Source organism: Gobius niger (assembly GCF_951799975.1).
Source record: "Gobius niger genome assembly, chromosome: 21".
NCBI classification, from domain to species: Eukaryota; Metazoa; Chordata; class Actinopteri; order Gobiiformes; family Gobiidae; genus Gobius; species Gobius niger.
In genome coordinates, this window is record NC_136872.1 from 12,245,897 (window position 1) to 12,258,255 (window position 12,359).

The following is a 12,359-nucleotide window of genomic DNA, read 5'->3' on the forward strand; positions in this document are numbered from 1 at the left end:
ACTATCTACCCCCCCAAACTCATGTAGACATTTGTATAAAGACTTGCTCGCAGGATTAAGAGCACCTCTAGTTTTCTCTAACCTGCAGCTGCATTTGCACTCACTTCCATCAGATTAACCCGCCATTCATCTCAGTGCAAATAAACATGATAGGGCTTTAGCTCCCTGAGAAGGAAGAGGCGGGACTTGGGTGTTGAGTTTCAGGCCCAGCCACCTGGAAAGTTGCATTTAAGGAGCTGCACCCTGGAGCTTCTGTCCTTAGAGTCACTCCTACACTCCGAGCCATGGACAGCAGGATCCGACCCCTCAGCCTGTCCCCGCAAAGCGCCGCTCCTCTGGGGAGCCTGCCCGTGCCCCCGTCCTTACTCCGACCTCCTCCGCTCTTCCTCCGGGCCTGTAACCCCACGTTGGAAAGGGGCTACCCGCGTACCCCCAAATGCGCTCGATGCAGGAACCACGGGGTCGTTTCGGCGCTCAAAGGCCACAAGCGCTTCTGCCGCTGGAGGGACTGCGTGTGCGCCAAATGCACTTTGATCGCGGAGAGGCAGCGGGTGATGGCGGCCCAGGTGGCGCTACGGCGGCAGCAGGCCCAGGAGGAGAACGAAGCCCGTGAGCTGAGGATGATGTACCCAGGAGCGAGCCTCATTGGGGAGAGTGGAGTGCCACAGAGCTCCACTGTGGGGCCGTCAACGCAGGCGCCAGCTGCTCATACCCCTCCTGGATATGAAGTTTTTGCCACAGAAAATCAAAAAGATGGTGAGTAACTTGGATAGTTGAGAAGCCAGAAACTAATTTGAGCAGTGTGACTATTTTTGTCTGTTTAGATATCAGATTTTAAAATGTAGCAAAAGGCCAAGTGCATGTTTGAAAAGCTTGTCTCTTGTATTTTTCAGAAGCCAAACTGAACAAGTTTCCACTTTATAACGGATTCATTGGTCACCCTCTGTTTGCTCCTCACTCTGCAAGACTCGCTTCTCCCCAAGAGAAAGAGATGTCCCCAAACCAGGAGCACGCCGCCTCACTCAGCGACAGCAGTCCCAGTCCACCCCTACGATTCGACCAGAGCTCCGAGCGCTCCGACAGTCCGCAGAGGTTTTCATCTTCAGACCCAGAGTCAGGAAATGAGCTGGACAAGCCTGCGGCCGAACGGGACCCCACTGACATCATGGCCAAGATTTTTCCTCACCAAAAACGGGACATGCTGGAGTCCACAGTGAGGACATGCAAGGGAGACATTATCAAATCAATAGAACTGATTCTGAGCTCAAAAGAGAACAAAATGGACTCGGGGCCCAGCACATTGAGGCCCCCTATGGGACTGCCTGGAGCTCTTAGTGCTGTGGGCAACAAGTCGGCCTTTTCTGCAGTGCACCTGCCCCCCACAGCTGCAGGGGGGGACTGCGTGTACGGCCTGGGTCCCCGGTTCAGCATGGGCCCCCTCAGGCTGGCGTACTCCTCTGCAAATGCAGCAGGTGTGGCAGGTTTTATGTCTCCGTATGTGACATCTGGACTGATGCCGGTGTTCCCTCTGCGCCCACCGCTGGACTCCTACCCATTCCCAAACATGATGCGAGACCTGTCCTATCTCCAAAGCAAAGAGTCACTATGCAACACCGGTTTGTACACAAGACTTAATGATAAGTGAATACACGGAAATGATGAGTATTTTATAATTGTTATTATTGTACATTTTGTAAAACGTTGGTATTTGTTAATAAATATCCTCCTGACTACCAGGAAAAAATGTTGTTCAATAACTTTTTCTTTTTAAATCCTCCAATCTTTGTGAGGTCATTAGAAGACTTTTCTTTTTTCAATATCATGTGTCACATCGGTAGACCATATGTGTGAAACTGAACCTTGGTGGCAAAGTTAGTCCCAAAGAAAATGACAAAACAACATCTAAAAGGGGTTTAACATCCAAAAGACTGACTGTCCATCATTACTTATGTTTTGCTTTGTTGGAATGATACTTCAAAAAGTAATTTCTCTTCTTGGAAACACAGAGGAATGCCTTGGACTTTGTGCACAGGTTTTGCTTGCATCTCAATCTGCGACACCTTGATCCATGTTTTGTCCACCATTTCTGGAAGATGGACGGCACCAAAGTGTCTCAGAGCTTCACTTGGCTGGGGTTTCCACTTTTTATGTAGGGGTGTGTAGTTATTTTCTTCTATCTTTATTTCCTCCATCAAAATGGGCGAAAAAACTACAAATGTCCACTAGAGAGGACATTTCTTTAAACACTTAAACTCACCAAAATACTATGGTAAAATACAGTTAAAATAAGTCCTACTGTGTATTAATGTGTTGTTAGGACACAAAATGTAAAATATGCAAACAACATTTCAATCCGAAATTTAAAGCATAAAACGTTTTATGTATTTACTTTTCTTCTTTCCATAAAATGTGCTTGCATTGAAAAGCCCTATGTCCTCTGTAGAGATCAAAAGGGGTTAATTCAGTAGTATGTATTGGGTGGGAGATAATCAGGTTAAGAAAAAATAAATAAAAACATTTTAAATACCATGCTTATTGTGTAACATGATTTCTTACACTTAAGTTCTTATTTTATAGTGAATAATATTATAAAATGTTGGCCATAATAGTAAAAAAAAAGTTGAAAATTAATAATACTAGATTAATATATATGTTCATATATTATTAAAACTTGATAATGCTCACAGGAGAATAAAGGATACGCTGTAGAAGACATCAGCTCATATCATTTTCAATAATACCTCGATTTACTGAATCCAGTGACCCATGATCCAGCGTGGAGCTTGATGTTTTTGCACGTGTAGGGAACCTGCCTCCCCATTGGTCGCCGAGGTATCAGGGTTCTCCCTGTCAGCCAATCAGAACCCACAGTGGTGTCACGGGACCACGTGTTTCAGGAAGTCACCGCATTTTGGAATAAATGCTCGAATTAAATCATGAGCTCAAAGCTCATGACTGAAAACTGGCACAATATTCTTCATTTTATTTTCAACATGCGCTTTCACATCGTTGTTGCGGCTGTCTTTTGGTCAGATCTCGTCGACTCGAGGAAAATAAGAGGAATCTCTTCATCGTGTAAGTTTGCTGTCCCGGGGATAGCAGCTAGCTCAAATCGAATTAGCCTTCAATAATATTAAACAGAGTCAGATGTTGTATAATGTCAGGCAGTCGCAATGGCAAAGACCTCCGTTAAGCAAAGGTGTGACGTCCTGAGGCTGTCATTTCTGTGCCATTGCAGTTCACTAGTGTTACCAACCGCAACAGCATGCAGACTGTCTCTTTACCACAAGAGACAACCAGTCCACGTTTTAACTCTGGTTTTGTATTTCATAATACCAGATAAACGATTCTACAGAGAGAAGAAGTCCTTCCTTTGCATAGATGGATCTAAAATGATCCCCTTTGAGCAAGTGAATGATGACTACTGTGACTGTCAGGACGGCTCTGATGAACCAGGTATAGTTTATTTTACACAAATACATTTTGTGTTTTTTGTGCAGCTGAATGCAATTTGTTTTGTTGGTCTCTGGTCAGGTATAGTGCAATATAAAATGCAACAGAAAAGATATACTCATTTGTTTATAGTAAATCAATAATATTTTTAGCCTTAATTTGTGACAGTCATACATTTATATTTTCTTATGCTTTTAAATAGTCCAGTCTTATTTATAGTAGTAAGCCATTTTCCTCCTCCTCCTCAGGCACCTCAGCCTGTCCTCGAGGCCGCTTCTACTGTACTAACCTGGGCTTCCGCCCACACTACATCCCATCATCACGAGTCAACGATGGCATCTGCGGTAAGTTTTCTGAACGGTATTTTCCTCAAAAGTGGACCTTAATGAACTTTACAAAAACCTTTTGAAGCCAAGTAGCTGGTAGATGAGATTTTCCTGCTCCACTGCCTTTCAAGGACACAGAGGCCAGTTTTATGTCCCTCAGTGAACAGATATATTCTTATGCTTTATTTGTTGAAAATAGACGGTATATGTATGTTACAGACAGAGTGCACCATAACACAAAGCTAAGATAATTTTTTTTAAGAAAACCTTTCTAACCCCAATGCATAGTTACTCAACTTTTATTAATAAAAAATAAATCAAAAATTCAAAGCCTCTTTATGTACTCTATATACTAGTGGTGCTTGACTGGGTTTAAAATCAATATAGTGTTGTCTCCACTTTGTCACATCAGTGGTGCTTTGTGGAGAAAACAGATCTGAACAATAAAAGAACAGCGGGAGATGCGTCTTAAAGCCTTCTGCTTCTTTCCCCATTATTTCAACTCCCAGCCTCCCTTGCTTCTTCTTGTAAAGCAGATTCTGAGATTTTGGCCTACATTTTCTTAGACTGCACTGTTCCACTTTTATTACCAATGGAGATGTCAACTCACAGATGTTTAAATAACAGCCAGAGCGCTCTCACAAAAGCGAAAAAACCTCACATTTTGCCAAACAGTTTTTCTCTATGCATAAAAAATTACATCAACTGTATCTTGACATTAAGAAAGCATCAAAGGAGAAACTAACTAACATGTCCAAATATTGTAATTAGGGGATAACATGCAATTTTCAGTAACTGTCATGAATATTGCAACATCATTTCTTCAATATTTGTATATAACAACTTCAACACAGTACTTTCCTTTAAATGCATTCATTTTCTTTTAATCTAAATTGTGTCAGAAGAGCAAGACATAAAAAAAATACTTGGGCCAAAAAAAGTCGGGTCAGATTGACTACCTAAAAAAAGTATAATGATAATATGGCAACAGATGGTGCTGTACTGAGTTTACATTTCTCTGTTCTAAACATGTGATTCTATTGATGTAACAAATTACAACAATTATAACTGTGCCTACATGAACTTACATGAAATGAACAAATCTGGCCGCATTACCATCATCTCATCTTCAAAATAAAGGTGTCCTGTCTTGTATATCAGTCTTGCTGTTTTGATTTCTATATTCTCTGTTCTTGTGATTGCCCAAGGAGCCTCGGGGCCGCATATTCAAAACTTCATCACCCAAAGCCTAGAAATAATTTGTATGCATTCACCTCTGCAAAAATAATATAATTTGTGTCCACTTAGCAAACTACATTGGTGATATTTGTCACCTTGCAGCAGGGCTAAAGAATGTTTTGACAATATTGAACTGCTATGTTTCTGAAGAGTATTCAGATTTGCAATTTATCAAATGGTACACATTTAAAGAGATTCAGGGACGTTGATATTCAAGAGAAGGCCAAAGTGTGAACTGCAAATGAAATACAAGAAGTTTCTATTTCGGAAGTTGGTTAAAAGGCTTTGAACTTAATAAGACTGCATTGTTTATTGTTTTGCTTTGCGATTTGGTAATTAGTATTCTAAAAGTTGCCATTTCGATTTGATTGCGATGAATCTGGCAGCCCCTTCATTTAGTGGACTCACATGCACGTTTTGTTTTTCCTGCTGTGATTTTGAATAGACAAAAGTCATTATGAATAAAAGCATATTGTCATGTTCTTGTGGCTGATATCTCGTGTGCTCTCGTCTCTTCTCTCTTGTTTGTGCGTTGGACCGGTTTCCGCCTGTGCCTCCTGCCAGATTGCTGCGACGCCTCAGACGAATACAACAGCCCCGCTCGCTGCCAGAACTCTTGCTGGTCAGTACCATCACAACTGAGAATGAATATTGAAAAATAACATGCGGGCGCAGATTTCCCATCATCGCGAGTTGGGCCTAAACATACGGACACTTAATATAGCAGCAGCGTGATTGCTAAATTTCATGTGGTCCAGTGTGACGGTGACTCACACTTTGTACCACCAGGGGGCATGGTGTCACTGTGGTTACTAAGCAATGTAGCAGAGGCTTGTGTCACTTGATATGTTAAAAGGAACAGGTACAAAAAAAACAAAAACGTGATCATGCATTTTGCAAAATTGTCTCTGTTTGCCAAATACTTGAATGTGTGTAGTTGCTTCAATATGTTCCCAACATTGGAAATAAATCCTACAATTTACAAAGTGACATAACTTGGATTTAGAATGAAAGCAGTTATAGTGAAAATATGTAAAGAGATGGTACAAGGAGGTCATCTAAAGTCATATAGTTGCACTATATTTTACTTTGCCACAAACTGAAGAAGCCAATTGGAGATGTAATAGCGATCTGCTACTTAATAGTGAGTCTTGAAAGAAGGGTAAGCAGACTTACTGTGATGAGTTCGACAGAGATAGTATTATCCGTAGTGAAAACACTCGGCACTCTGTTATTTTTTTTTAAGCTGTGAAGCCTGTGAAGCGAGGTCAACCATGTTCGCAGAGTATGCACACTTAAAAACTAGAGTTTTAATCATTTTTTAAGGATAAGATATCATTTCCTTTTCATCACTAGGTATTAAAACAAGAGGTGGACTGTCTTTCCCCCATGTAAAGTGAGGCACGTATTGACAAATGATTTATTACTTTCCTTGTATGTTTCAAGATGCAAAAACCATATTTATTAGAACACAAGTCAATTTTACGCCTTGAACCGCGTCTCACTGCTCCAAATGTAACTGCGGTTTTATTATTGTTGTTTGCTTTCCGAAAACCCACATCCGGACTATATCTCATTATGTTTTCACAAGCTCCACACTCGTATTGTGTTGTGCCAGACTGTAAAAACAATTTAGCCCAGGCACACACTCGGCGCACAGCATCTTATTTACTTCACTTTTTCCCCATTTGGATTCCCGCTGCATTGTGTGGCCCTTAAATATTGAATTGCGCCATCTCACTGTGGCCATAACAGAGGTGGCCCGTGTGTGTGTGTGTGTGTGTGTGTGTGTGTGTGTTTTTTTTCCACTGGTAATGAATAGAGTGCATATCCTCTCTCTCTCTCTCGCTCTTTCTCTTCAGGAATCTGGGGCAGAGGGAGCGGGCGTTTGTGGAGGGCCAGATGAGGGCCTTGGATGAGGGGCTGAGACTCAAACAGCAGCTCATCGAGGAGGGAGTGCTGCTCTGGAGGGAGAAGCAGGTACGGCCCGTGATAGCGTCCTGATGTAACAGGATGTTCCCTCTCGAATTCTTTATCCTGTTCAGACTGTATGATGAAGCCTGTCCTCATAAGCAGAGTTCATTACAAGTACAGGGTCTGCGATGGGATATATGGGACATTAACACTGTCATTCAGACTCGTGTTGGTGGGGCCTTTTTGTCTCCAAGATGGAGATGGGTCCCCAAGAGCTGCACTGCAGATGCCCACTGATCCTGAGAGGTGCTCCATGACACTGAATGAATGTGTTAAATGTTGACAAATACCGTACTGCACTGCTTCCCATGTTGATTGATTTTGAACATTGATTTTGAAAGGAAATTGATATGTTTTTCTGAAAACATGTTAAAAGCAATGAGCATTTTTCTCATATGGTCGTTGCAATTTGTTAGATGTCATAAAACATGACACATTCTTTTATAAAGAGTGAATTATTAAAGCAGAACTAAGTAACTCTTGCCCCGAGAAGCCATAAGCGCCACTGCAGGTGTTGTAGCATGTTGCGATTTTTATTTTTACACATTAATGGTCCATGAGAGTAAATACTGCGCTAACAGAAAAGACAAAGGGAGAGAGGGTTATTGTACATTGTACCAGAACCAAATTACACAATGGAGATCATTTTTGTCACTCAAACTTGGCTATAAACACTGCTATGTGGCGCTAGCCCACAGTTGGCTTTGCCCGTTCGTGTTTCTACTTGTGTGTATTGCACCTCCGGGTCGGAGCAGGGAAAGTTGCAGGCATAGTTTTCTGGCCAGAGGCACCGGGGGAGATGAAAGACCCCCCCCAATCATCCCATTAACACTTGTATTACCCCCTGAGGGACCATGGAAAGGATTTATTAAGGTAAACAAGTCACTGCTTTAATATGGGTCCCCTTTTTGGATCTTTCGTACAAGAAGGGGGCCATGATACTGAGTCTGGGAATGGCTGCCCTACTGAGACAATAAAGAGACGCTTATCCTTTCCTCTGGGTACTCCAGTTCACCATCAACCTAAAACAAGCACAATAGGCTAATCCTCCAGTTAGGTATGTTCTAGAACTGGAGATGGGTTACCGCCAAGCACTGTTCCAGCAGCAAAGGATTGGTAAAATGCTGAGTACAAAGTGCCAGATATAATCAGGTAAAGTACCTTATATTGTCAAACCAGGAGAGCATATTGGTAACATTAGATAACGTACTTGTCCAATCAATTGAACCAACCAACTGGATACTCTTAACTTTACAATGTAACATATAGTGGATAAGAAGATAACATACCACTATTGCACTGGTGGTCCAATCCTTCACCAATCCTCTGCACTTGCTTACTTTTCCTCCCTGTTCATCTGTGCCCCGTAACTATTTGAGAACATAATCCTAAACCATCTGACAAACCTTGTAAAAATGACAAACTGTACAGTTGACGTTCTAAGACTAGAATACATTTTTTGCCATCTGCAAAATTTAATACCACAACCTTTCTGATTTATTGAATGAGGCTTTAAAAAAAAGGACCAGAAAAAGAGTTGAGTCTTTGTACTCGTATTAAACAAAACAACCCATTAGCTTCTCACCTTGGATACTTACTTTTCTGCAAATGAAGTGTCACTATCTGGTTTTGTTGCTAAATGCGGTGATTAAAAAACAAATGTAGGTTAATTTTCCTTCCCGCGCGCCGCACTCAAAGAGTCCGCTTCTAAACGAGCAGCTTGTGTTCTGTGATATTGTTTTGACCAGACGAGCTCACAACACCTGCTGCTCCATGCGTCTATGTCCACAGAGAATATTCCACCGCCGAGGCACCCATCTATCTTCCTTTTGGCAGAAATATAGGAACAGGTGACAGAACTCAAAGAACATAGAGAGGCTTGAGATTATTTGGTACACCATGTGCCGCCAGAACAACTTCAATGCTCTGACAAGTGTGTGATCTCGAGTGGCGGCGCGCTACTCGCCAAAAGCTATACCTCACTTGGTGTTTTGGTGACGGAGATCGAGGAAAAAAAAAAAACATAGGTGGCAGCAAACGCCGTGAAGGTCATGGTTTGTGAATCATGCTTTGAATGATTCGGGGTGCCATGCTGCGAGATACCAGAATCGTGTGCCATCTGTAGATTAGGTTTCCAGTCAGATTGTGTTTGCCTCGGTGTAAATGTCACCTCGCTGTCAGAATTTGTCTGGCACCAACATCCTAAATCTCAAACTTGTAGCTAATTTGCTCTTGCTCATACGTTGTAGCCTTGCCAAAGATGGCACTCAAGAGTGAGCCAAGGTCTAGAGTCTAGATGTAGAATTTGACTTTAGAACAATTCACGTACACTCTTTGCATTCTGCATCTGAAATCTCACACTTTCTTGTGATTGCCTAAATCCCCTGGTGATTAACACATGTATAAAGGCTCTTTAAAGATTAGATACAATAAACTTGGAACAAAACAGACTCTTAAATTAGAAATGCATCTAACTTTCCTTGTTATAATGTTTCATACCCATTCATTTTTCAAAACTTGCAACACCAAACTAGTCAGTACTGTCTTTCTCCCATTTCCCTAATCCGTAAATCCACTACAAATGCACTGTTCTTAAATTATTAGTTTGCATAATTCTTGTAAGCTCTGTCTTTCACTTTGGTTCTGAATGTTTTACTTTGATTCTACACGCTGTTAACACTGGTATGTTGTTGTCTATAGCATACCGTCGTGTTTTCTCGCACTGCCCAAAGCTCAGCCCAAATGACTAAAGTGGTTTTTCCTTGCCTCCAGTTGCACTTTTAGTTTGACAAGCACTCTGCCAAATTAGAAACTAAAGCCTTAGAGTTTGGCACAAATGAAATCTTCGGTTTTGGCTTCTCTGATCTTTTTGGATGTTAGTCATATTTAACACTTGACTGGGCTCATTACTTAATGCGTTAAACTGCTTTTAAGTGTTCCTGCTTTGTGTGACGGAGGCTGTTTTAAAAGAGCAACGCTGAACATAATGAAACGCTGATTAAAATTGAATCGAGTTTTAAGAAAGTGCGGCACATTCTGTGGTTCAAAGTGTTCAAGGCCGTTTTTTCTGTTCCATTTGATGGTCTATGAATGTTCACTTCTCTACCGCCTGTATTAATCTATATTATTGAAAACATTCAAGCATTCAACATTACGCTTACAAGAAAGGGAACACTAGACATTTGCCTACAAGCTGTGTTCGCTGAAATTTGAAAAATAAAGTGATGATTAGGTTTTTAATTTGTGTGTTTTAAATCTTGACTCACTCACTGTGCACATTTAAATTTTGTCCAGGAGCATAAACATTTGAGTGAAAACTGAATTATGGCCTGCTATTCACAAATTTATTACCATATTTTCCAGACTATTAGTCACACTTTTTTCATAGCTTAGCTGGGGGTGCGACTTATACTCAGGTGCGACTTATATATAAAAATATATAATGACACATTTGTTATTTTCACACTGACCGCAGCTAAAGGGCACTCCAGGCTTGTGTACCGGTATCTGCTACTTCTGTACGATTGTACAATGACAAATAAAGCACTTACTTACGGTAAAGTTTGGAGTGAGCGAGAAACTGGCGTAAAGCGAAGGTTACTCTTGCTGCAATGAATATAACAATAAAGCTACATGTGGGCTAAAAGCTGGATGGCCACAGCTAGAGGGACGAGTTCATAAATGAGAGCTTGAACAACGTGCTGCCAGGAGAGGCTTGTCAGCGGTGCAGTTACGCCTCCATGCCCAGGTAGTTGCCAAGGCTGGTGCGACTTGTACTCCGGAGTGACTTATAGTCCAGAAAATAGGGTAGTAGCTTTAGCTTTAGCTCTGGAGCTAACCGGTAGTAAACAGAAAGAGCAACCACTGGTTTGTTCTCTAGCTATGCTGCGGTACACGTGTATTTTTATCATCGTGATTGCTCTAAAATCGGTGAAATGATAGATCTAATGCTTTTCAGAAGTTGTTTGTGACCGTGTAAACTACAGGGTTAGCAGGTTTTAAACTGAAGACTACTGGCTATACAGTATATTTTGGTGTATGGTATTTTGCCTTAATCCTGAATATATTTCTACTATGTAACAGAAAAACCAAATACTTCAAATTTCTTAAAAATCACTACCTACTATTTGGGCAAAAAGCAAAAGTGCGTCATCTTTGCACAAGTTATTTTATTTCTCTTCACTTTATTTGCTTTGTTTTGTTTGACAGGAAGGGCATCCAACGTCAAAATAATTTAAAATACCTGCCAAATATTCTCAAAGCTAATATTTAAATCTCTCTAGTTCAGCAGTAGAATTAGTTTGCATGCACACACTGGTTGTTTTTTCAAAAGCTTCATGGTGTTCTGTGAGAAGGGTGTCAGAGCGAACTATAGGAAACAGACTGAAGGCCAGCTGATGATTGTGCACTTGGTCCTATTTCTCCCTTTTGTATGCGCCGTCTGTGTCTTTTGATTGGCAGATCTGGGCTGAAGTGTCACCGTGCCCCCAGCGCGCCCTCCCCCTGCCTGTGTTTCCGTTGATATGGCAAGGTTGTACCCCACGGGCTCGTCTCAACAAAACCTCTCGATGTGAACTCTTTCTCAAGTTCAAGGGTTACACAAGAGAAAAGAAACGGGACACTTTTTAAATCAAATTTTCGCATTGAACGCTGAGGATAGAAGTTCATTGGCCTGGATAGCATGAGCAGATATCGGTGTTCTCTGGCTAATTGAAAAGAAATTGTTATTCAATAAAACGTTCCATTCAGGAGGTTTGCCATTATCTTTCTGTTGATTGTGCCTCGAAGAGCTTTTCAGTAGAAAGCGCATGGTATTGCATTAAATATTCTTAACCGTATCGACCTAAAACTAAAACTAAACTCTGCACAGTCTGCTTAATTGGAAACAACAGACTATCTCTAACTAAAGATACACAAGCTAATTTAAAGGGGGCAAACGTTTTAGAGCTTTTTACGATGTTACAATGTTGCTCTCTCATCAAAAACTACCTGGAGTTGGGTTTGAGCCACTAGCACCTTTGAATAATCTTTGGATCTTCATCAGTGGCAAGAGAAGTGGGAGGGGCTCACAGAGAGATTGTGTGGAAGTCAGAAAGTGAAACTAGTGGGTATTTTGTTTCAGATGTTTTAGATCAACAATGCATTTTCTAACCAATAATGTGTAAGTATGTGTTTGACATTATTACCAAATACCTGCAAAAAAGCATAAAAACCCTCTTAAACCGCTTAACCTGAACCGAGCATATTTTCTCAAGTTTGGCCTTGCCCAAATCTAAAGGGCTTCTTGGGAAAAATAAGTGTCCAAATAGCAATAAAAATGAGCCGAAAACGCAACAAAAGAGCCACAAAAAAAGGAATGAAAAGAAA

General features: G+C 41.2%; 2 protein-coding genes across 2 annotated transcripts in view; both read left to right on the top strand.

Moving 5' to 3' along the window:
- Positions 1–284: 284 nt before the first annotated feature.
- On the top strand, positions 285–1,645 carry LOC306980898 (doublesex- and mab-3-related transcription factor A1-like; the record flags this gene model as incomplete). Its single annotated transcript, XM_079580440.1, has 2 exons — positions 285–756; positions 894–1,645. 2 exons carry the CDS (start codon positions 285–287, stop codon positions 1,643–1,645), a joined length of 1,224 nt encoding a protein of 407 aa, XP_079436566.1.
- A 1,254-nt stretch (positions 1,646–2,899) lies between these two features.
- LOC306980865 (glucosidase 2 subunit beta-like) overlaps positions 2,900–12,359 on the top strand; it is a 167,944-nt gene continuing 158,484 nt past the window's right edge. The window contains exons 1-5 of the mRNA XM_079580398.1: positions 2,900–3,075; positions 3,340–3,456; positions 3,702–3,797; positions 5,583–5,640; positions 6,881–6,998. Coding sequence (XP_079436524.1) covers positions 2,937–3,075; positions 3,340–3,456; positions 3,702–3,797; positions 5,583–5,640; positions 6,881–6,998 — 528 coding nt within the window. The 5' untranslated portion in view covers positions 2,900–2,936. The remainder of the gene's footprint in view (positions 3,076–3,339; positions 3,457–3,701; positions 3,798–5,582; positions 5,641–6,880; positions 6,999–12,359) is intronic.